The sequence below is a fragment of the Macaca nemestrina genome, chromosome 17 (genome assembly GCF_043159975.1).
Source record: "Macaca nemestrina isolate mMacNem1 chromosome 17, mMacNem.hap1, whole genome shotgun sequence".
NCBI classification, from domain to species: Eukaryota; Metazoa; Chordata; class Mammalia; order Primates; family Cercopithecidae; genus Macaca; species Macaca nemestrina.
The window spans coordinates 20,750,443-20,775,523 of NC_092141.1; the positions used below are offsets into that span (position 1 = coordinate 20,750,443).

Sequence of the window (25,081 nt, forward strand, 5' to 3'; positions counted from 1 at the left end):
GAGGGCTGAGATCGGCCTTCACTGCAGGGAGCCCCTACCTGGACACAGACTCGCCGGCCCTGCCTGTTGCCATCACAGCAGCCCACAGGGCATTGCTTGCGACCAGGGTACCCTATTCACAGTGAGGGATATGCAGCCGCGGGCCCTGACCAGGGAACTAACTTCTCACTATGTCAGCCGCCACCTGGAAGCAACTGGGCTTACGATCGCGGGTTATGCTTAAGTGGTGAGGTTGTCTTACGAGATGAATGTTATGCTTTCCACTGGAAACCAGTATATGGTGCTGACTTGCCCACAACCAGGTGTAGTTGTGAGAGTGAAGGTGCGAAAGTGGACGATGTTGAGTATTGTACCCAAATGTCTCGAAGTTTTCCTACGCCTGTTCCGGAGAAATGGAGCTTTGCTGGTTGGAAGGTCTGAGGACCCAGGCAGAGTGAAGCTTCCCCCAGACGACATAACAATGGTTCTATTTAATATGAGGAGACAGAACTAAGTCTGAAACCCGGAGTGTTCTCTGGTGCTCTTGGTGTTTCCATGTAAAGGAAGTCAAATAACTTGCCATAAAGGTTGGCCACAGAAGCATCTGAAAAAGGAGGGGGCAGAACTGTTCAGATCTCAGAGGCTTCAGAATTGAAGATGAGGTTGAGCAGGAGACTCCTGACCCGCTGAGGGCAGGGGAAGTATGTGGGGGCGGCTGGGAGAGGATGTCATCGAGGTCCACCATGGCCTCGTGACCTGTCACAGAACCATGCACTTGAATAGCTGTTCACATCTTCTCTCCACTGATGACAGTATTTCTATCCATTTGCTACTCTCCATGCAGGGAGCTTGCTACAAAATGCACATAACCACAGCCTGGGTCTTGTAATCCAAGCCTGGCAAGGATTCAGCACGTCAAGGGCTTCAGGTCTGAAGGTCCATGGCTGTCCTGAATCCAGGATGTCACCCTCCTGCCCAAAAAAGGAGGGACGAGGCTCAAGCAGCAACAGGCCACTCACAGAAAGGGACGAAACGTTGAGTGCATGGCCTTCCTGACACCCAGACAAGTCTTTAGGCACAAAGCCAGGCTGTAGCTCTGGCCACTGACTCAGACCAGCGACGCCCCCATGCAGGCCGGTCTGCCCTGGCTGCTCTTCTCCCTCCTGCCACCCTCTCCTCGGCTGCTTGTGTCAATAAAACGAAAACCGGCCAGTTTTCAGAGAAAATGTAGCTTTATTATGACAGAAAAGAGACTACAAAGCATTAGGGGAAGAGGAGGAGTCACAGAGCTCCTCAAAATGGGAGGGGAAAGGAAAGAGTAAACATCTTGGTAAATAAAGTCTCCAACCACAGCACAGTCAATTGGAATTTTTTTCTTAATTTTTATTTTCAAACTTACAGTAAACAAAACAATCACTTAAATTGGCAAAAGAACAGCAATTTTACACAATGAAAAGCATACACACCAAGCCAAAATACAATAGCACTCGGGTCTCTATGTTGCAGTGGCGCTGGCGCCGGAGGGAACGCCCAGGGAGGTTGCAGTGCTCACCAGGGAGCCCAGGTCCACAGAGGGCCCCGGGGCCGGAGGGAGGCCACATTCCCAGCACATCCCCTGTCTCAAAGCACTCCCTTCAGGCATCTGAAGAGGGAAAGGCCATGTGGCTTCCTGGGAAGCACTGAAAGGCCAGCCAGCATCTCCGAAACACAGGCCATTTTTAACACTGCTGTGAATGTGTTGGGGTCACCGAGGGGGCCCCTTAGTGGTCAGATGCACTTTGTCACAATTTACACCTACATGGGGCGATTACTAGGCAACGGGAGAACAGGTTTCCTGAATTTCATAGCCAGATGGGGAGCTAAAAGGAGAGATTCCTGAACCCAACATGTAAATATTTTGTTCCGACAAAGTAAATTCACAAGAGCACATCAAACACAAGACCTAATGCAAGGGGCAGTGCCGGGGCCGCTGCCTGCCTCCGGTGAGCAGCTCTTCAGCAGCACGCATGGGGGAACTGCTTAGAACGGCAATGCCACCGTGGAAGAAGGGGGATGAACTTGGATACAAAAGTTTAGAATAATGCCCACCAAGAATGCATGTGACTCCACCTCTCTTCCCAGTTCTAATATTCTCAGAACAGCAGACACCCCCGAATGCAAGTGGAAAGAGGAAGGGGACCAGGGGTTGCCAGTGGGGAGGGGAGGCAGGGCCTGGCCAAACCCGGGCAGCTGCCAGAAAGGCCCAAGGCCCACACACTGCCTTCTGCATTTCCGCAAGACACCGCAGTAAACCAGGGCGTCCCAAGGTAGCAAGCCTTCAGGGAGGCACTGCCCAGCTCAGAATCCTGTGGGCCAACTTCAGTCAACTCTATTAGATTTGTTCCTGACTAAAAGACTGCTCACAGGCCAGGCGCAGTGGCTCATGCTTGTAATCCCAGCACTTTGGGAGGCTGAGGTGGGTGGATTGCCTGAGGTCAGGAGTTCGAGACCAGCCTGGCCAACATGGTGAAACCCCATCTCTACTAAAAATACAAAAATTAGCCCGACGTGGCGGTGTATGCCTGTAGTCCCAGCTACGTGGGAGGCCGAGGCACAAGAATTGCTTGAACCCAGGAGGTGGAGGTTGCAGTGAGCCGAGACTGCGCCACTGCACTCCAGCCTGGGCAAGAAGAGCAAAACTCCATCTCAAAAAAAAAAAAAAAAAAGACTGCTCATCCTCAAAAGAGATCTTCAAAGCACTGTCATCGAAACAGCAAAACTTGGTCACAAGGGGCCATTTCTGAAAATCTCAGTCCATCTGTTTCTCTGATAATTCATTTTATAAAGCATGCTTCCACGTGAATTAAATGCAGAAAGACAACAGAAAATGAACTGAGCACGTGGGCAAGAAACTGCATCCCTAAGGCTTCTGCCGCCCATGACGGTTCTGCGGGCTGTGATCGCCAAGTCCTGTGTTCTCGTATTTTCTACATTGAGCAGTGAGTAGCTACTCAGCTGCCACTGTCACCGCCCCCTCCCCAGCCCAGCCAGCTAAGGAGCTGGGTCTGATCCCCACCAGCTTCTCCATGGCCTGTGAGCTAAGAATACGTTTCATGTTTTTATATAGTTTAAAAAAAAAAAAATCTAACTTTCTTGACACGGAACATTATATGCAATTCAGATTTCTGTGTCTAAAAGTTGTACTGGACATAGCCACACTTCTGCACTATTTATGGCAGAGACCACATAGCCCACAGAGCCGACAGTGTTGACTCCCTGGCTGTCTATAAAAACATCCGCCCACCCCCGAGACAGATGATCCTGTTCCTGCAGGACTGAAGAAGCCTCAGTTCAAATGCAGCTGGGGCTCCTGGGACAAGCCAGCCTGAGACACAGTTGCTTCATAAACTATGTTTAAGTACTTTGCCTCCCTCTTGCCCCTAGTTTATAATTTCTCAGTGGACAAATGGACAAACCATCTCTGAATACACAGATACATGCAAAATATCTTACAAGGAACAATGCATATCCTTCTACTTTCTCTTTCAGTTCTGCTGACAAGCTCAATCACGATGTCATTTTACCGCCACCATGCCCGAAAGTACACCAAACGTGAAGCAGAGGCAGACGAGACAAGATGCAGGCTCCACCAGAGGCCACTCCAGATTTGCGACCAACACACTTGGCTGCCAGGCAGTGGTAGCCAGGCAATGGGACAGAAGGCAGACAAAGAAAATATGCGGGAGGGAACCTATCAGACACCGGCAGAGGCTGCATTTACTCCAGCCTGAGATACCAGAGACACAGGATGAGCTGCAGCACGACTCTCCTCCACTGCGCTTACTGCCAGCCCCCAGCAGACACCAAGGCACCCAGAGGAGCCAGGCACACAGGGCGGGCAGCAACATAAACGGCACCGATTAAAAAGCAAGACTCGCACTCAAGACTAAAGGAGAAGTTATCTAAATTTCAGTATAAACTCAGTAATTCATTCACGTTACTAGTATTACATTTATGAAATTCACCTTTGTGGAAAAAGGAGAGGGAGAGGGATAAGAAAATGCCTGTCTTTAGAAAACTGCGAGATGCTTCCACGTGCAGCTTGATGCTAAGTTACCTGCGGAACAGACACGCTTGAAAACGCGACGTAGTATCCTTACTTCCGAAGCTCTGGAGGCTGCTTCACAGCCGCTGAGAAAACGGAGGTGAAGAATTCCATACTCTCCGTATTTTAACACTAAAACATGAACAGAAAGGCATCTGCAAGGCCCTCTGTCCCACATACTACGCTGCTGTGTCTTCAGCTTACTGCTTCAATGGACCCATAATCTTACGGCAGGCAGGGGCCTTTCCACACTGAGTGCTGGGGAATGCCAGGCGGCGGCCACTCCGTGCTGTGAGGCCCCGGTTGCACCCCCATATCATGAGGATACAGGAGATGTTCTGGTGACGGGTGTACGCTGCTCCTCCCACTCAGAGCACACCCCTCATCTCATCCATCTTCAATGCAGCTCCGGGAGCCTCCCCGTCCGGGTGGTCCATCCCGACCCCATGGGTCCCAGGTGCAGACGGGCCACATCTGCATGGGAGGTGGTGTCACCAGGCCGGGGAGGCGGCGGGAGGCGGGAGAGGCAGGGAGGATCACTTTGTGAGGCTTGCGTTGCCTTTGTTTTTCTGACCAGCTACAGATAAGGCTACTCATATTCCAGGAACTGTTTGTGATAGAACAGCAAGTACCTGTGGAGGCAGAGACAGGGAGGAGTTTTCAAGTGGGTCCAGTCCAGATCCACCTCATCGCCCTGAAGGCTGTCCTTAATCCCAGATTCTTCCAAATAAAACCTCTCAAGAGGGCTTCCATGTTGCTCAGAATGTGAAGTGCAAAACCCTCAGGGAGCTCATGGCAGCTGGGGTCCCCCGACCCCTGGAGGGTCAACAGGTTTCTATGCCATGAAGGAACGAAACTGGAGAGAAGAGAGGAGCTGATAAAGAACTGATGTGGGCCAAGCCCGGTGGCTCACGCCTGTAATCCCCATGCTTTGGGAGGCCGAGGCAGGAGGATTGCCTGAGGTCAGGGGTTTGAAATCAGTTTGGTCAACATGGAGAAACTCCATCTCTACTAAAATACAAAATTAGGCGGGCGTGGTGGCAGGTGCCTATAATCCCAGCTACTTGGGAGGCTGAGGCAGGAGACTGACTTGAACCCAGGAGGCAGAAGTTGCAGTGAGCCAAGATCGCACCATTGCAGTCCAGCCTGGGCCACAAGAGCGAAACTCCGTCTCAAAAAAAAAAAAAAGAAGAACTGATGTGTTCAGTTCACGCGGTTAAAAAACAACTGCTTTGATGTTCTCTGTGCTAAGGAAATGCCTCCAGAGAGGGCCTTTGCACAGGCACCTCTTCTGCCACCATCAAGGCTGGCATCCTATCCAGAACAGGCCTCATTACTTTGGTAAATGAAGGTCAACACCTTTGAGTGGTCCTAGGCTCAGACGTGGGCTGGTCTCAGCTATACCAGAGGGGAGAGCACCGTGGCCACTACAGGGCCTTCCTCCCACCCGACAGGACGCACCCTTCACTGTCCAGCACGTCCTTGATGCTGGCCTTGGTGATGATGGCATCGTCACACTTGAACCACTGGTCTTTGTGCTGCCGGATAAAGCTGGTGTAATGGCCACTCTCCAAGGTCCCTTGATGGTTAACAACAGCAAACAGGGAATACCTAGTGCGGGAGGAAAGGAGAGGGAGGGCGCAGGTGGCTCAACGCCGCCACTCGAGGCCATCACCATCAGAAACCAGGCAGCCCAGGGAAGGAGTGGGAGGCCTGTGGGCCTGGCTGTCAACCCCCAGGGCCTCCGGCTGATGCACAGGAGGCTGCAGGAACTAAGGGAGCCTGGTCACACTCCCTGGCTCTAGCCTGGGTCCAGGCGCTTCCTGGAACAGCATCTCGTGGGAGTGATGACTGCAGTCAGCAGTGGGGATCCTGGAACACCCCAGCCTTTCATTCTTTCTACCACCCCAAGGCAAGAAGAATGGACATCGAGCTTTCCAGATGGAACCTCCCTCCTGCCAGAGGCCAGGAGTGGGACTGGGCTCCTCCAACAGGAGGCAGCATTTGTGGCGCCGCGTGGAGTGGCCTTTCCTAGTGGAGCTGCGGGCAGCCAAGCAGGAAGCAGGTCAGTGGTGGGGGACCTGCGGGGTGCCCTACAGGGCAGACAGGAACCCACCCCAGCTCTTGGCCCGAGGCCTCAGACACCCACACCGCTGAGCACCACTTACTTGTTGTCATTGTTGAGACTGTCCGTGGGCTGCTGGTACTGTCCATTCATCCTGCTCTCTTTGCTGTAACAGACAACAGCAGTATTCAGCATCGTTAAAATCATCAGGCCCAGAGATACAAGCCTCTCCTGAAACTGACACTTATCCAGGCTTGGCCATGCAGACACTGCACCGGGCTGCGCTTTATGCTTCAGGTAGAAATCTCCCCAGGTTTCGTGAGGACACTGACACTCGAGCTGTGGAGGCCTCTGCCTCAGAGCACACCTGGGTCCTGGGGCCACCTGGTGTGGCCCCTGGTTCTTCCAAGATGGGTCCTGAATAGGGCTGGTGATGGGAGCTGGATCTGGAGGAATCTGAGTTTGGTTTGTGACAAAGTAGATGGTGAAGGCGCCCTTCCTCCCACATGTAAAGGGTTAGCGTGAAAGGGTAAGCTGAATCCATTTCACAACCTAGGCAGGTGCCTCCTCAAAAGGGACAAAGATTGCTGCTCATTGTTTCATGACCAGCACCTCTCCTAGTGAGACAGGGGAGAGGCAGTGCTGGGAACAGGAAGCCATGAGCATTGTTTACTGCATTTTCCCACGGCTGTGTTTGGCAGGAAACACTAAGATCTTTGAGACCCTGACCTTAGAACAGTACCGTCACCTCCCTCAGTACGTGACCATCGTGGTCAGGCTGATGGCATGGAGCTCTGACTCTGGTGGTCTTGTTTTATTCAGGAGGTCAGCTGTGTGCCACAGCGGTGGGACAGGCCAGTAACTACCAAAAGGCAACATGCTTTCCACGGTGCTGGGGCCGGGACTGTGGCCGCCAAAAAATAACACCCTGCAAATAACAATACCCATGTCTCGACCCTCAGAACCTGAGACTGGGACCTTATTTGTAAAACCAGTCTTTGCAGAGACTCGAAGTAAAGATGTTGAGATAAGATCCTCCTGGATGATCTGCCTGGGCCCTAAAGCCAGTGACCACTGTCATGACAGAGAAGCAGAGGGAACTGGACACAGACTCAGGGGACCTGGCCACGTGACCCAGAAATGAGGGGAGTGGCGCAGCCACAGAAGGAACACGTGGAACCACTGGCAGCTGGAGGCGCTGAGGAATGGAATCCCCCAGACCCCTGTAGGACCATGGGGCCCTGACAACACCTTGATTTCAGATTTCCGACCTCTAGAACTGTGAGGAAATTTAATTTTAAGCCACCAAGTTTTTGGTCATTTGTCACAGAGCCACAGGAAACTCCTATTTGTCTCATGCATTGGTAAGCAGCTCAATGCCAAGTGCCCCATAGTAGGCAGATGTGGAAAGGAAAATGCAAGCTACAACTGCAACACCGGCTATGTCTGCCTGTACTTCAACATCTGTTCCATGAATTGAAGTGCTGCCTTCTCGCTGTGATCCTACCTCGAGGACTTTGCCGGTTTGAAAGTGGATTGAGAATTGTTAAGAGAAACATTCAAAACAAAAACAGAGTATCTGATGAAAAACCACTCATTAACATGTGCCATATCTTAAGATCAGGATAAATAAATTTTGGGAAGGTGGGGTTTATATTAATATCAACAGTCATCTTTTTTTTTTTTTTGAGATGGAGTCTCATTCTGTCACCAGGCTGGAGTACAGTGGCGCGATCTTGGCTCACTGCAACCTCCACCTCCCAGGTTTAAGCGTTTCTCCTGCCTTGGCCTCCCAAGTAGCTGGGACTATAGGCGCCTGCCACCACATCCAGCTAATTTTTCTATTTTCAGTGGAGACGGGGTTTCACCATGTTGGCCATGATGGTCTCAATCTCTTGACCTTGTGATCTGCCCTCCTCGGCCTCCTGAAGTGCTGGGATTACAGGCGGGAGCCACCGCACCGGCCAACAGTCATCTTACCATAGGAGATCCGAGCTGCATTCCTGTCCTGATAAGATCACAGCCCCTCCGGACACAGAACGGGCCTACACCCCCACCTACCTGGAGGCCATGAAAGGGGTCATATCCAGCTCCAGGGGGAAGGACACATACGTGGTGATCTTCCGCCGCAGCTTGGCTGAGTGTTCAAATCGCTGCAGAAATAGGAAAGGGGCAGAGGGAAGAGGAAAGAAAACCAGAAATGTCACTGGAAGCTTCAGGGGCTTCTTCCAATGACAGGTGTCTGTGTATCTCTTTGTATTTTATTGAATTGCCTTGTAGCTACAGCTAGAATTACAGATTCAAAAACATAATGGTAATCCACCCAAGTCCTCACGTACAGGGTTCAAGTCAAGTCTTCAAATGATGGGACTGTTCAGTGGTAACACCAAGGGTACAAGAAGTAATCTCACAGCAAACCCAGCAAAGCACAGAAAACAAAACAAAGATCCATGGCTCGTGGCAGCAAAAACAAGCAAATTGTTCCTTTCACCAGACAGAAGACATTCCTTTGCCTAGATCAGGAGTCACCCATTCCAGCCAGCAAGCTAGGAATGGGTGCTTTCCATGTTTAAAGGGTGGTAAAATGAAACAAAGAACATGCAACAGAGAATCGTAGGATCGCACGCAGCCTGTGGAGCCTGACATCTTTACTATCCGGGCCTTCAGAGAAAGAGCTTGACGACTCCTGGACCAGATCTGAATGCTGAGGGCCTTTGTCTTTTTTTTTTTTTTTTTTTTTTTTTTTGAGGCGGAGTCTCGCTCTGTCGCCCAGGCTGGAGTGCAGTGGCGCGATCTCGGCTCACTGCAAGCTCCGCCTCCCGGGTTCACGCCATTCTCCTGCCTCAGCCTCCCGAGTAGCTGGGACTACAGGCGCCGCCACCACGCCCGGCTAATTTTTTTGTATTTTTAGTGGAGACGGGGTTTCATTGTGTTAGCCAGGATGGTCTCGATCTCCTGACCTCGTGATCCGCCCGCCTCGGCCTCCCAAAGTGCTGGGATTACAGGCTTGAGCCACCGCGCCCAGCCAGAGGGTCTTTGTCTTAAAAGAAAACAGAAAACCAGAGGAGGGGTAGCTGGAGGAATGGCAGAAGTAAAAAAAAGTCACAACCACTCCGCTTCCCAAGAAAAGTAACTCTCATCCTACTTTCACTGTGAAGCCACTGATTTTGTTTACCGCAGCACAGACAAAAGGACAATTCACAGACAGGAGGACAATTCACTCACATCCACCCTTCCTCGGTGTTCTTCCTGCTTGCTGCAGTTATGAAAAATGCAACGGCACAGCAAACCAAAAGGCTGAGGGCCGTACTGTGGACTAAAAACTAAGTCTGCCATTAGAGTTGGCTTTCTGGAAAACTTACTTTGAGATGAAAACAGGCTACGATGGGCAGTTTCTTCATAGTGAGCTGCTTCGTGGACTCCTGGTAGCTATGGCAACCGCTGCATTTGATCTTGGCGCTGCTGCCCAAGTGCTCTGGTCTGGTGAATCTACAGGCGTTTAAAGAAGACAGAAGCAGTAAGGGAGATGTAAGAGACAGAAAAATGGGAGGAAAGAGGTATTTTATCTCTTTCAATGGGTTCATTTCCCTACCAAATACATACACATACAACTAAAAATGAAACAATGAAAAAAAGAGAAAATGTTGTCCACCTTCGCTGCCTGTCTCTTTAAAGAACATTTATCTTAAATATTTTATTTCCAGGATAGGCCTGGGGGAATGGTAATAATTTTCTAACTACCACATGGCCCAGCAGTTGAATTTAAGCCAGAAAAATGAAAACTAACGTTCACACAAAAACCGTCCACAAATGTGTACCAGAGTGTTACTCGTAAGAGTCACAAAACTGGAAACACCTCGCGTCTTCCCATGGGTGAATAATTAAAGAAACTGTGGAACACTGTACCATGGAATATGAGTCAGCAGCAAAAAAGGAAAGGACTACTGATCCCAAGCTGCACCCTGGATGCATCCCCAGAGAATTAGGATGCACAAGAAAAGCCAATCTCAAAGGGTTCCCTGTTACATGATTCGGTTGACATGACATTCTGGAATTATCAGGTGTATGGAAATGGAGAAGTACGGGGTGACTGGGGTTACCGAGCGGGTGGTGGGCAGGGAGGCAATGGAGATGCTGGGTACTTTCTGTATGAATGTCTGAATCCTGGCTGGGGCATCGCACCACAGGGCTGAGGAGGTCACCATTGGGGGACCAGAGTAAAGGGTACCTAATGGCTTCTTACAACTGTATGTGATCTCAACACAAGCAGTTTAATGTAGAGGCTGGCCAGGTGCGGCGGCTCACGCCTGTAATCCCAGCACTTTGGGAGGCCAAGGCGGGCGGATCACCTGAGGTTGGGAGTTCAAGACCGGCCTGACCGACATGGAGAAACCCCGCCTCTACAAAAAATACAGAATTAGTCAGGCAAGGTGGTGCATGCCTGTAATCCCAGTTACTCAGGAGGTTGAGGCAGGAGAATCACTTGAACCCGGGAGGCGGAAGCTGCAGTGAAGCCAAGATCACATTACTCCATGCACTCCAGCCTGGGCAACAAGAGCAAGAGTCCATCTCAAAAAAAAAAAAAAAGAGAGGCGAGAAGTCTGGCAAAGGTAATTTCCTGACGGTGCAGAGGCAGGAGGTAGGAGGGCTGCATCAGAAGCGTGTCTGGCACAGGTGTCAGCTGCCCCTGACAAAACACATGCAACAGATGATTCAACAAAGCGCACGCCAAATTTTGAAGCTGAAACACCAGTAAAAAATTCAATCTATTCACAACCAGGTATTTGGAAAGCCCTTGTTTATGCTCTGGAAATTCTGCCATCTTACCTAGGGCAAGACGAGGGGGCCTCTAGGCAAAGCTGCACGTGTTTCGTTGCTAGCTTTGTGATCTGCTCTCCAAAGGACTTGGAAAGGAGCCTTTGCTTGCAATACACAGTGGGGAAGGGCGCACTCTACCTCTCCTCCGCCTTCCCGGGAGCCAGCACCACGTCACGTCTCTCCTAACAACACAGGCTTTCTACACATTGTAGTTTGGGAAGTGTGGTTTCTCCCTCATGGCCTGCTGTTTTGGCAAAGCTTTCATTTTACTGGAATTTATAATTAAATTTAATTTAGCTGCAAAGACTTTCTTTAAAAAGGTTTTGGTTGGCTGGGCGTGGTGGCTCACACCTGTAATCCCAGCACTTTGGGACCCCAAGGCGGGCGGATCACGAGGTCAAGAGATCAAGACCATCCTGGCCAACATGGTGAAACCCCGCCTCTACTAAAAATACAAAAATTAACTGGGCGTGCTGGTGGGCGCTGTAATCCCAGCTACTTGGGAGGCTGAGGCAGGAGAATCGCTTGAACCTGGTAGGTAGAGGTTGCAGTGAGCCGAGGTTGCGCCACTGCACTCCAGCCTGGCGACAGAGCAAGACTCCATCTCAAAAAGAAAAAAATAAATAAATAAAAAGGTTTTGGTTTTCATTGTTTATCTGAGGTAGTTTTCCAAATTAAAAAATATGATACTCTATTATGTGGCCTTAACAAGGTAACAAAGTTGATGCTTTCAAAATTCGAAACATGCAAACTTTCAGGAGGGCACAGTGGCTCATGTCTGTAATACCAGCATTTTGGGAGGCTGAGGTGGGGGGATCGCTTGAGCTCAGGAGTTCAAGACCAGCCTGAGTAATGTGGCAAGACTCTGTCTCTACAAAAAAAGAAAAAAGGCCTGGCGCGGTGTGGCTCACACCTCTATTTCGAGCACTTCGGGAGGCCAAGGCAGGTGGATCACCTAAGGTCAGGAGTTTGGGACCCCCTGGCCAATGTGGCGAAACCCCGTCTCTACTAAAAATACAAAAGTTAGCCAGACATGGTAGCGGGCACCTGTAGTCCCAGCTACTTGGGAGGCTGAGGCAGGAGAATTGCTTGAACCTGGGAGGTGGAGCTTGCAGTGAGCCGAAATCACACCACTGCACTCTAGCCTGCACTCTACACAGAGCAAGACTCCGTCTCAAAAATAAATAAATAAATAAATAAATAAATAAATAAATCACAAAATCAGCTAGGCATGGTGGCACGCATCTGTAGTCCCAACTACTCAGGAGGCCGAGGCAGGAGACCAAGGCTGAGCCCAGGAGATCGAGGTTGCAGTGAGCTATGATGACACCACTGCACTCCAGCCTGCATGACAGAGCAAGACCCTATCTCAAAAAATAAAATAAACATGCAACTTTGGTCCTGCTGACTATGCAGCCAGACAGAAACCAAAGGCTCATACCTCTTCTAAGGGATACTTCCATTCAACAAGGACTCTTCTGCATTATGTTTAATTGATGCAAATACAAGACTATAAAACAATAAAGTTTAGGAAGGTTTTCCGCTGTCTTTATAATTGTATGCTACAGCTACTTAAATACATTTTTTTAAAAAAATCACTCACAGTTGTGGTGGCTCACGCCTGTGAGCACTCTGGGAGGCCAAGACGGGTGGATCACCTGAGATCACGAGTTCGAGACTAGCCTGGCCAACATGGTAAAACCCCCGCTCTACTAAAAATACAAAAATCAGCCAGGCATGGTGGTGCACACCTGTAGTCCCAGTTACTCAGGAGAATCACCTTAACCTGGAAGGCAGAGGCTGCAGTGAGCAGAAATCACACCACTGCATTCCAGCCTGGGCGACAGAGCACGACTCTGTCTCCAAAAACAAACGAACAAAAAAATCACTTTGTAAATATTACTACTTATCCCAAATGAAGCAGTACATGCACAATTTCAAAAACAGCCCTAAGAGTACAGAACATCACAACTAAGTTTCAATCATGTGCAGAGAAGGCTGTGGACCATGGGGAGAGGGCCAGGCGCGTCTCAGCTCACACTCCGGGGTAGGTGATTAGAACAAGGGCTAAGGGAGCATCCAGTTTGGCTCTGGGTTCATTTACATGCGGAGGTTGGAATAGCAGATGCTGACACCGACACCTGGTGCTGTGCAAAGCTGGGGGACGGAAATATCGAGTCATCTGGTCAAAACAAAGGACGAACTAGCACCAGAGACTGCAGCCAACCCAGGCAATGCCGCATCTTTGCCCAGGCTCTGTCCTGGGCATGTGAAAGAGCCTGCTTTGGTCCTGATGGAGCACAGCCTTCCCGCCAGAAGACTCGCCCTGGCCGTGTGGGTGCAGGCCTCTCACCGTCGCAGGCAGTCCGTGAGCGTGGTGGTTCCCGACACGTGGCTTTCCCCGTTTACCACGTTGCCCTCGCTCCCTGGGCTCAGGGGCCAGAACGGGGTGGAAGAGCCGGGGAGATCCAAGCTGATGTCCCAGAAGGGGTCGATGGTGGTGGAGACTCCACTGGAAGCAGAGGAAAAACAATGGCTGTGAGGACTGACACCAGCCCAGCTTGAGGCAGCCTGCGGGGGAGGCCATTCCCACATCCCTTCCTCGCTGTGCCCTTTGTTGCAGTGACACTCAGGTGGGATGGGGCAGGAGCGAGAGCAGCCGTGCTCACACCCAACGTGTCCTAGTTCCCAAGGTGGCCCCGGGGAGGGGCATGTGTGAACTCGGAAGGCGAGGGGCGCTCCTCAAACAAGGGCTTCCCAGTCTGGAGACCATCACAGTCACCGAGGGACTTAGGAGGAGGATAAACTCATGGGTCCCGTCAGAGGCTCTGAATTGAATCTGCAGGTCTATCTCAGCTGCATCTAGAACTTGGGGCCTGTGACCCTAGGTGACACTGGAGACCTCCGCACACTTCTTCATGGAGTGTGGCTATTCAATGCTGCATTTCACAAGGCCAGTTCCTTGCTAGAAATTTATTTAACAATACAAAAAATGAACACTCGCAGACTGGGAAATTTACTCTTGATATTTACACAGGATCTAAATCTTGAGACAATCTCCTGCTAATGGAATTCAGCAGTTAAGGGACAGTGAGAAGGTCCAAATTGCTCAGAGCAAACTCGGTTTCTAATGCTCAGAGCCAAGGCCCCTAACGGTCTACGCTCCTTACAGAAAACAGCCCCGTGACACAGGCAGCACTGGCCTTTCCCGATATTTGCTGGTCTTAAACAGTTTAGAAGTGACGATCCATTCCGGGTTCTGAAAAATTTCGGCGCATCACGTCCAGGGTTTTTAAAACTTCAACTAGAGTAAAGAACAGAGCCAGGCACAGAGGCCCACGCCTGTAGCCCCAGTTACTTGGGAGGCTAAGGAGGGAGGATCGCTTGAGCCCATGGGTTCAAGGCCAGCCTGGGCAAAATAAAAAAGACCCCATGCCTTAAAAAAAAAAAAAAAAAAAAATACCAGCAGCATGCACTGAGGTTGGATGAGAGGGTCCCTCTGACCTAACAAAGCAGTGGATTCTCCCTGCACTCAACGCTTGGGGCTCTAAGCAGAGACCACACCCGAGAAGAATCAGGGCCACTACAGCAGAGAAAATGGAACCAGAAACCATAAAATAATGAAAACCAACACACTCTGAAGCACGTATGCAAACAATCCATCATGCATGAGCCACGCCTTCTTGAAGAGGGCTATTTTACTTGGTCCCTGGGTCAAGGGCTGTAAGATGAGAAATGGGGGAAGCTTCCAAGAACACACTGCTGGCTGTGGACAACAGCCAAGACCTCAACACAAAGGGCTCGCATCCCAAGGGGACACCTCCGCCAAGAGGAAGCACCCCCACCCCACAGCCTTCACTCTCAGGGCAGCTGTTAATCATTTTTCTTGCAGCCTCCTTAAAGACCTCTCAGAGAACACACAGCTCTGGAGACTGGGAGGATGTCAGTACGGCCCCAGAGGGTTTGACACTGCCAAGCACGCAGCCTCTCACTTACTGGCAAACTTGGCAGGTGACGTCTGACTGCAGCCCGCCTGTGAAGATCTGGTCTATGATGCAGTTGCAGTGGTTGGGGTTGTTGGCCTTCTTCCCGTTGTCATCACCTGGGGACAGACCACGGCTCTGTGATTAGCATCTGCGCGCCCCAAAGATGGGGAGTCTCTAAGGAAAGAGCAGTTCACCCTGCAGAGGCCTGGGGAAGCCAGGGCCGGTGCTTTAAAAGGCCACATGAGGACATGCCTCATTTTAGCAGAGGGTCTCCTTGTTATTTTAATGTGATGAGAAATTACAGCACTTGGATTTTCAATGTTCCTTTTTCTCATTCCCTAAGAGCCCCACAGCTTCAATCTCGCCAAGAAAACCCACCTAAAGCCCAATGACTGAGCAGGGTAATTGATTCCCATTTTCATACAAAGAATGACTGAATCAATATTGTTCCGGTGAGACAGCTGAACATACGGTGGGCCAGGTACACCTGGGGAAGCCCCATACAACCCCGCTCCCTGACTAGGTAGCATGGTGCCCCGAGTTCAGAAAGTGACACCGCAGGACACTCTCAGGCTGTCCTCATCAGTTGGAGCCCCCGGGGGACAGGGTGTCTTCCAGTCAGTTGCATCTGGAAGTGCCACTCCCATCCTCTCTATTCAATACACGCTTCATTCATATTCATGTGTGCGGATCTGCAAAGAAGAAACTTAAGTAGCAGGACTTAATTCATACGTGGAATACATATTCTAAATAACTTCACTAGACAGTGGGGACAGGGCACGAGGCCACCTGTATATATGTCACAGTTCAAAGACACTGAATCATGACAGAGGAATAGAGAGTGGCCATTGAGTCTTCTGAGAGGGATCTCAAATTCATGGGACAAAATGTTAGGGGACAAGAATATCCATACAGGAAGACGCAAAGAATGATGAACAGAATGGCCGGGCGCGATGGCTCACGCCTGTAATTCCAGCACTTTGGGAGGCTGAGGCGGGCGGATCACGAGGTCAGGAGATCAAGACCATCCTGGCTAACACAGTGAAACCCCATCTTTACTAAAAATACAAAAAACTAGCTGGGTGTGGTGGCACACGCCTGTAGTCCCAGCTACTCAGGAAGTTGAGGCAGGAGAATCACTTGAACCCAGGAGGCAGAGGTTGCAGTGAGCTGAGATCGCACCACTGCACTCCAGCCTGGCGAGACGGCGAGACAGTGAGACTCTGACTCAAAAACAAAAGAAAACAAAACAAAAGTCGATAAAGATGCCGTGGAGGCCAAAAGGATAAACAACTGCACGTAACCAAGGGCACATGGCCAGGCCACCTTGCTAAATGGCTCTGGCAACCACGTTTCTAAACAGAAGAACCCGACATCAGACATTTCCAAGGGAATTCTGTCAGAAGCACGTCAGTGGTTTGGTCACATTTTTGGTCATATGACTATTTTAACAGCGACGCATTTTTGAACAAGTGATTTTTAGAACATCTTTCTGCTGCTTGCAGAAGGCTCTTCGTTATTCTGACTAGGTGCTTGAGATAACAGCGTAGTCGACTTCCACAGTGCTCTTTCCTCTCATAAATCATACTAGGAAATAAAACTCTACCTAAGCTACTAAACACTAAGTAACTTTCATTTGATTTCTAGGGTAAGAATTAAAAGGATCACGCAGTTTTTCAGAAGGAAAAAAAAAAGCACCAGAAGAAAACAGAATCCAGTCACATTTGACCAAAACCAGCCATTTTAGCTCAACTGTGGGTTGTTTCTGGGCTGTGATCTCAGAACCCATAGGGTGTGCGTCAGCGCCTAGCCCCGGCTGCACAGCCCTGAGACTGGCGAGAAGCAATGGGAAGGCCAACCCACCAGGCTGTTCAACTCGGTGAACTGTCAGAACAGGACTCTGTTCTCTAAAAGACTCCAAGTTAAAATTAACCGGTAGGATATCGCCTACAACTAGCTGTGCCAGCCCAGAAGCCACAGGTAACTCACAAGCAACCAGGTGCCCTGTTAGCTGAGGGCATGGCTTCTCAGAGCGTGGCATCTGAACCAGCAGCATCAGCATCGGCTGGCAACCAAGTAGGAGTGAAGCAGCCCTCGCCCCCCGGAGACCTGCTGAATCAGAAACGCCAGCACGGGCTTTAGGAAGACCTGCAAGTGACCAGCCCACTGTGTGAGAATCACCCCTCAGTCTCTCTGCCTGTAGAGACAGACTTCAGCTGCAGGTCTCTCACACTGGGATCTCCACCGTGAGGAGTGCTGAGGAGCCAATCTTGGCTGAAGTCATTCAGTCCTAGCCTCCCACCTCCAGCCCTAAGAGCTGCCCCCGCCAACTATCAACAGCACACACCTCTGAGAACCTCGTGAGGGCCCCACCCTGGGGCCAGGCTGTGGGACGATGTTGTGGGAGATGGCCCAGGCCCAATGAGACCCCAAGAGAAGCTTTGCTCGTCCTGTGTCCCAGCTCTCCGGCTATTTCAGAGCAACCACTAGTCCTTCTGGAGAGTCCCCAAGGGGAAGGAGACGGCTGGCTGAATGTGTTTGGGGGATGTCCAGAAGCCTCAGGCCTGATAACCCACAGGATCCCAGAAATGCCAAGGCAGGCAGGGGCCTCAAAGCACAGGCCCAAGAGGGCTCCAAGAACTTGCTGTTCACTGTGATGGGTCACTGAGGACCTGCCATACTGCTGGAACTATTTCCTCGCCTCTTAAAAACAAACCAGGAGGAGCCTCTCTGAGGTCATTAGTTACGGTGACCTCAGAAACAAATGACAACAAAGGCTACAAAACAATGGAACGTGTCACCTGTGCCCCTTTCTGCACGAGCGCACACGCTCGCTTTGCTTCCTTCCCCTTCGAGGAAAACATCCTGCGCTGGTGGAGGGCACAGAGCCCAGCGCCCACCTTTGCAGTGTCGGTGGAGCACGTCCAGGGCCGCGATGAGGAACTCGTGGGCATCCTGCTGCTCGTAGCCTGCCAGGTGCCTCGCGTGGGTCCACACCAGGTGCAGCAACTTATAAGGGATGTGAGGGGACCGGTGTCCGGAGTAAAACTGCCAGAGGGTGGGGAAAGGAAACCTTGTCAGGAATAAATGTAGACTCTGAACACAGAGTACACACAGTCAAAACCTTTATCAGATGCCTACCATTGGCTGTGGTTCATTTGACACAAATGGTTCAATTTTACTTTTCTACTTTTTGCAAAGTCTATTTTTATCTGGGCTCATTGGACTTTTTGAGTCCTCATATGAATTTTTACCTTGCCACCATCTAGTTTTCCACATATAAGCCTAAAAGATGAATTATGACTTGCTACTATGAGATCACATGCAAATAAAAGTGACTCGATTTGCCCAATACTAGTTTCCTCAAAGCACCAGCCAAACCACTCTGGCCCATGGACACCAGCACCGCCACAAAGGGAAGCACATCACTGTGATGATGCAGAATTCACCAGCATCAGCCACAGGACTCTCTGGCTCTGAGGCTAATAGGAATGAGCTCAGGGCTTGCCAGCCAATCAATCCTCTCCACCAGCTCCATTCAGGACCCAGACCCAGCAGCACACCTTCTATCCCACGGCTTCCTCACCAGGTCAGACCCACAGAAGGGTCTTGCCTGTGCAAATACAGAATTCATGACAGTTTTATTCCTCATCAAAAAACCCCAAAACCATAGACCACCCAAATGTGTCTGAATTGGGAAACAGACAACCATAGTCCATCTACATAATGGAACCCAACTCAGCCATCGAAAGCACACGTCATGGATGCGCGCAAGACACGGGTGAATCCACCCAGTATTATGTGAAGTAGGGACAGCCAGATTCTGAAAGGCTACTTCCTGCATGCATCCATCCGTATGATGTGCTGGTAAAGGACACTCAAGGGACCGAAGACAGATCGGCGGCTGCCGGGATCTGGGGACGAGGGGTTGACTTCAGAGGGGCATGAGGGAGTTTGGGGAGGTGACGGCTCTTCATCTTGAGTAGCAGCAGTTACAAAACTATGCATTCATCAAAACCCATCTATCTATACACTAAAAGGTGGATGTGACTGTAATTTACACCTTAACAAACCTGAGTCTAAAAACAATCTAGCGGGGCGCGGTGGCTCAAGCCTGTAATCCCAGCACTTTGGGAGGCCGAGACGGGCGGATCACGAGGTCAGGAGATCGAGACCATCCTGGCTAACACAGTGAAACCCCGTCTCTACTAAAAATACAAAAACTTAGCCGGGCGAGGTGGCAGGCGCCTGTAGTCCCAGCTACTCCGGAGGCTGAGGCAGGAGAATGGCGTGAACCCGGGAGGCGGAGCTTGCAGTGAGCTGAGATCCGGCCACTGCACTCCAGCCTGGGTGACAGAGCGAGCCTCCGTCTCAAAAAAAAAATAAAATAAAATAAAATAAAATTAAAAAAAATAAAAAATAAAAACAATCTAACACAAGGAGCTTATCACTAAAGTCAGTGACACAACCACCCACCAACTTCCCAGCTGCCCCCTCCTCTCTCCTATTTGGGCCGTGCCCCCAGCAGTTATGGCACATTGCAGGTACTTTGAGGAAATGGCTTAGGCACAACCAGAGGCTGGCAATCTGTTTTTGAAAGGCCCAGGCAGTAAATAATTTCAGCTTTCCAGGTTGAATAGCCTCTGTCCAAACGCTCAACTCTGCAGCTGTGTTGCAGAGCTCAACTCTGCAACTCCACAAAAGTGACCAATGACCAGACATACACGAGTGAGCTGGCATGGCTGCATCTCTCAGAGGTTACCAACAGAAACAGGCCAGGGCTGTTGGCTGGCTGCTGTGCAAGGCACCTGAAGAACAGGCACCAGCCTGGTTATTAGTTGAGGTAACTGAGCTGCTTCAGCTCTGAGAAGCATGTCTGAGTCACGGAGCCGGTGGGGGCTGAGGCGGCAGCCGTGATACGCCTTGCCCTGAGCACTGCCATGCTCTGACGCCAGGGACAGACGTGGACAGGAATGCTACACATGCAACCCACAAGAACTGCCAACGTGTAGCACGTAGCTCATGAGGACAGAGGCTCTGACTGGGCATGCTTAGAGAGGCCTGGCAGCGGAGGAGACCCACATACCAGGGCGCAGGAGGGTGGCACATGCATGCCTTTCTGAGCCAGGAAGGTAGACCATGGAGGAAGAGGAATGGGGAGAATCACCCGCCTTTAGAGACAAATGTCACCCGCCAGGGAACTCTCTGCCACACGCCTCTCAAAGAGCTCTTCCTCGTTCTGAGTCAGCAGCCCGTCCCCCCAAATCATGTCAGGTCTTCCCTTTTTGGAAAACTGTGTTTTCCATAATAGACATGTATATTAAACAGTAACTTACTACAAAAGGTTCTAAATGTATCTCTCTTTATCACGGTCCACCCTATTGAATTTTTTTTTTTTTAAAGTGGAAACAAAGTAACAGAAATGCTCCCCTGCATTAGTCAATGGTGCTCACCTCCTGAAACAGTGAGGACATCTCACAGACCAGACAGGAGCTGGGGCTCTGCATCTCACAGCGGTGCCTGTCAGACAGGAAGAAGTCCCGCAGAAGTGGCGTGTGGGTCAGCGCCTGCACGATGCAGTTCATGAAGCACGTGTTCCCAAGGTTGATGAGCCCGCGCAGACCTGGACACAAGTCGCCGGAGAGCCGGGGTTACCCATGTGCTGAGCCACAGGTGCCGCTGGATCCCAGCGGCTTCCTCTACCTCTACGTACTCATTTTCTTTCATTCATTCATTCAAGAAGCCAGAAAACGATGAGGTATCGCATTTTGCTAGTTTTTACGCCACTTCTACATGAACGGTATTGAAGAATGTCCACCACCATCGCCCCCTCCCACTTCGGCCATTGTATGCTTTGACAGAATTACACAAATACAGTTTCTACGGCAACAGGCCAGGTCAGAGTGGAGCCTAACAAACAAACAAAACAGCTTTTTAAAAATGTTCTAGGATACTTGGACACACGAAGGGGAACATCACACACCGGGGCCTGTTGTGGGGTGGGGAGAGGGATAGCATTAGGAGATATACCTAATGTAAATGACGAGTTAATGGGTGCACCACACCAAACACGGCACATGTATACATATGGAACAAATCTGCACGTTGTGCACAAGTACCCTAGAACTTAAAGTATAATAATTTTTTTAAAAAAATGTTCTAGGGCCAGGTGCAGGGGCTCATACTTGTAATCCCAGCACTTTGGGAAGCCAAGGCATGAGGATCACTGGAGCCCAGGAGTTCGACACCAGCCTGGGAAACATGGTGAAACGTCTCTACGCAAAACACAAAAATTAACCAAGCATGGTGGTGTGCACCTGCAATGCCAGCTACTTAGGAGGCTGAGATGGAAGGATCACTTGGGCCCAGGATCACTGCTCGGAGGCTGCAGTGAATTGCGCTCCAGCCTGGGCGACAGAGCAAGACTCTGTCTCAAAAAAAAAAAAAGTTCTAAAGGGTATTCCCTCAATTTGTAGAAAATTCAGCGAACACTTACACTCACACACATTTCTCTCCCTGAAGATTACTGTGCCCAGCCTCACCCTGGCCAGAATCAACTTGAGTCCCTTTACCCACACAGACACCGAAGGCTGTGAGGGCAGGGCCATTGCCACACATCACTCTGCACCCCACGCCCACTGCAGGTCCCTGCAGAAAACAGGTGCTCAAGAGCTGGTCGCTGAGCACATCGATGAGTGACAGTTATGTAGGGCTTCAACAGAATCATGTGGATTTACGAAACTCACAATTCTGTATTTACTTTTAAAGCCCGGAAAGAAACCCAGCTGAGTGATGACGCCCTCCACCCACCTATGGTGCAGTTCGAGGTGATCTTTCTCCTTTTTGGGTTGTGCTTCAGCAGTTCAAGCTCCCGTTTGGTTGGTTCCCAAGTTGAAAACTTCTCTCCAGCGCCTAAAGCAAGCAGATGAAGGATAGTTCCAAGTGCTATTAGCTACATTTTCACATCAAGTGTGCTTACGCATAAAAGCTGTGGCGCTGTGCTGTCTGTCAGGGTGCATATTTCAGTGGGCGACATCCACAGCACCACGGCTTTCTCACACTCGACTGTGCTGACACGGGCTACACACAACACTTAAAGGAGCTTCTCACAGAGGGCATGAGCATGTGAGCTACGTTTCCTGCAAGAAGAAAAGCAGCACCTCCAGTCAAAACTACCCCAAAGCCAATGCCGAAACAGTTGTTTTTCAAATGTCTTCCATCCTTCAGCACACAGATGGCAGCATCAGCACCAACGGGAACTTACATGAAGGATTCTCCTGCAAACAAGTGAAATTGAAGGAGAGGGCAATGCACTTTTCAGCAAACTGAAATAGCATAAACACAGCGTAGAGTTACCAAACCAAAATAGATCCAACAGTTAAAAATGTGTGTGCCACAAAATATTTAAAGAGAGTGGTATAAATGCTAATCGGCATCGTATTCCATTCAACGCATACCCTATGCACTCAGAGGTACTTGTTCCATGCCAGCCAACATTTATGAATACTTCAAAATACTTTAAGAGACACGTCATGTTGGATAGATGGAATTATAAAATGATTCTAGAAGAATACCATTTTAATCCTGGACATACATTTCTTAGGCCTGTGCTTTAAATGCTCTGCACAAAACAATACACCCACACTTAGTCACAATGTTATTACATTTCTGAGAGTGTTCCCTGAGAAGAGGGAACACAAGTCAAAGACTGCTCCAGAAAAGACTTGTTAAACACAAGTAACTCTGCTCACTGAAAGAGCCCTTGTTGCTATTCCTCCCTTCTCAAAACACTGCGGTGTGTTCAATGCAGAGTAATCGAGGCAAGAACGTAAAACAGGTGTCAGGTTCATATGTTTCCTTTGCCAACAGCGATGGCTTTGCTACTGGAGAGATCAGATGCTCACCTGTCAACTGGGGCAAACCACACCTGCCACTATGTCGCTATCACTGTCAACCACTACGAGCATCTGTCAGAATTAAAAACCAAAAAAAAAACACAAACAAACTCAGGGAAGCCAAGACGAAATAAATGATAAAGCAAATGTTTGCCCCTCTCCCTCCGTGCAGCCAATAACCAGAGCGTGTGGCCACAGAGAGGCAACAGCAAGTGCGAAACCCACGCTGGTGCAAGAGCCACGAGGGCAGCTCACAGGATTGCAAGGATCTGACTGTGCAGTGGAGCTGCTGGGAAACTCTGTTTCCATGTGGTGGGTTCACGCTGTTGACATGGATTTAACATCACCCAAACAGTCCAGAGTTTTAAAACAGATTCTACGACAACTGATCAGAAAATAGTCTGCTCTCCTGGGAGGAAGGAGGTATGTTTAAAAGAGATCGCTTGCTAGAATTCAACAGAGCTGAGGGCAAAGCACTCAGGGACGTCCAGATACGGAGTCGCCTGTCCCCGAGAGGTGTGACCTCGCCACACTGGTTCAGCCCCACATCTGCAGGTGAGCTGTGGGAGAGCTTAAGTACTGCTGGAGTTGTTCCCCTGACCCAGCTGCGGGCCCTGGGGGACCTGCAAGGGAACACCTTGGAAGCAGTCCCAGGCAAACAGGCAGCTATGCATGCCTCAACGCTAGCCCCCTCCCCTGCCGTGCACAGCTTCAGCTGACTCCACTGTGGGCCCTAGGGGAAGGTAGGGGGCCTGTTCCCACCAGCCCACCACTTCCCACCTAGCTACTTCTCTTTCTCCTACTGGGTCTGCCCTTGATGGACATGAGGGAACTGCAGGATCAAGCAGGTAAATTGAGGCGGAACCAAACCTTGCATTTTCCAAGCCTTCCGCTGCTCCTCCTTGGCGATTATTTCCATGTCTTTGTCGTAGATGTAGTCCTGGCACAGAAAGCAGTAGATGCCTCCGTACATCAGATCAATGGCTGAGGAGAGAAAGGAGGGAGGAGAAACCGATTGAATTAAAAACCACAGGGTAAGGCTGCAAGGCAGAGTTAAACACAGTGAGGTTCTGTAGACACTGACTGTCCATAGCACCTTCCTATGCACAAGTGGGGAAGCCAGTCCAGTGGGGTCTCCTATCCTGAGCAGGTGAGGGGCATGCACTGTGTTTGGCAGCTCACACCCAGGGGCTGAGGTGTCTAAAAAACAGAGGCAACCCACACATACTTTTCAAAGCAGCCAATACTCCAGGATCGGGACCTCTGCCACCTTCTCTGCGTGGTATTTAAAACTGGTACAACTGCATTGGATATTTTCAGTCCTGGCCACCTGACACGGAGTGACTATGCTTCCCTCCATCTAGATTCCTGACACCATCACCATAAAGAATGTGACAGCAACTTGCTGTGACTTTTGTGATTGGCGGCATTTGCTACTCTTACCTTAAGGACAGGGGGAAAATAGTTTCTTATCAGATGACCTTCATTGACATCTTGACCCAGAGTTACCTGAAGGTGGGTCTTCCACCACAGTTTCTCAACTGCATCTTCTATAAAACGGGACTAATAGGCTGGGAGCTGTGGCTCATGCCTGTTATCCCAGCACTTTGGGAAGCCGATGTGGGCAGATCATTTGAGGCCAGAAGTTCAAGACCAGCCTGGTCAACACGGTGAAACCCCATCTCTACTAAAGTACAAAAATTAGCCAGGCATGGTGGCACACGCCTGTAACCCCAGCAACTTGGGAGGCTGAGGCATGAGAATAGCTGAAAGCTGGAAAGGGGAGGTTGCAGTATGCCAAGATCTTGCCACTGCACTCCAGCCTGGGCAACAGAATGAGACTCTGTCTCAAAAAATAAAAATAAAAAAATTATAGTAATACTAGTATATTCTTTTTACAAACAAGAAGAGATACAATATGTATGTATAAATTTCAATTTTCTAAAACAGTCACAAGAAACTGTTCATAGTCGTTTCCTTCGAGGAGAAGTATACCTTTTCGTGTCATTTGAACTTTCTAATCGTGTGCGTGTCCAGTTTTTAATTGTCAACATAAACCTTTATTTTATGGAAATATCCACTTTTGCTTTCTTTGTTAAAAGGAATAATTTGTAAAAAGTCAAAAAAAATAAAATAAAATAAAATAAAATAAAATAGGACTAATAGCTTGGGCTCTTAATTATTTTATTTATAAAAGCAAGTGAGATAAAGTCCTCTGAGTGCCTGAAAAAAGGTACTGTCTCCATTTAACAAT

At 49.8% G+C, this 25,081-nt stretch overlaps 1 protein-coding gene across 2 annotated transcripts in view; it reads right to left on the bottom strand.

The window, feature by feature from the left end:
* Positions 1-1,341: 1,341 nt before the first annotated feature.
* Positions 1,342-25,081, bottom strand: part of LOC105493317 (ubiquitin specific peptidase 22) — a 44,449-nt gene continuing 20,709 nt past the window's right edge. For both annotated transcript variants that reach the window (XM_011760880.2, XM_024796416.2), the window contains exons 3-13: positions 23,698-23,811; positions 21,743-21,844; positions 20,386-20,555; positions 17,833-17,980; positions 14,943-15,048; positions 13,300-13,458; positions 9,491-9,617; positions 8,190-8,281; positions 6,232-6,294; positions 5,525-5,674; positions 1,342-4,695 (exon numbers count right to left, since the gene is read on the bottom strand). In XM_011760880.2, the coding sequence (XP_011759182.1) occupies positions 4,653-4,695; positions 5,525-5,674; positions 6,232-6,294; positions 8,190-8,281; positions 9,491-9,617; positions 13,300-13,458; positions 14,943-15,048; positions 17,833-17,980; positions 20,386-20,555; positions 21,743-21,844; positions 23,698-23,811 (1,274 nt within the window). In that variant the 3' untranslated portion in view covers positions 1,342-4,652. The remainder of the gene's footprint in view (positions 4,696-5,524; positions 5,675-6,231; positions 6,295-8,189; positions 8,282-9,490; positions 9,618-13,299; positions 13,459-14,942; positions 15,049-17,832; positions 17,981-20,385; positions 20,556-21,742; positions 21,845-23,697; positions 23,812-25,081) is intronic.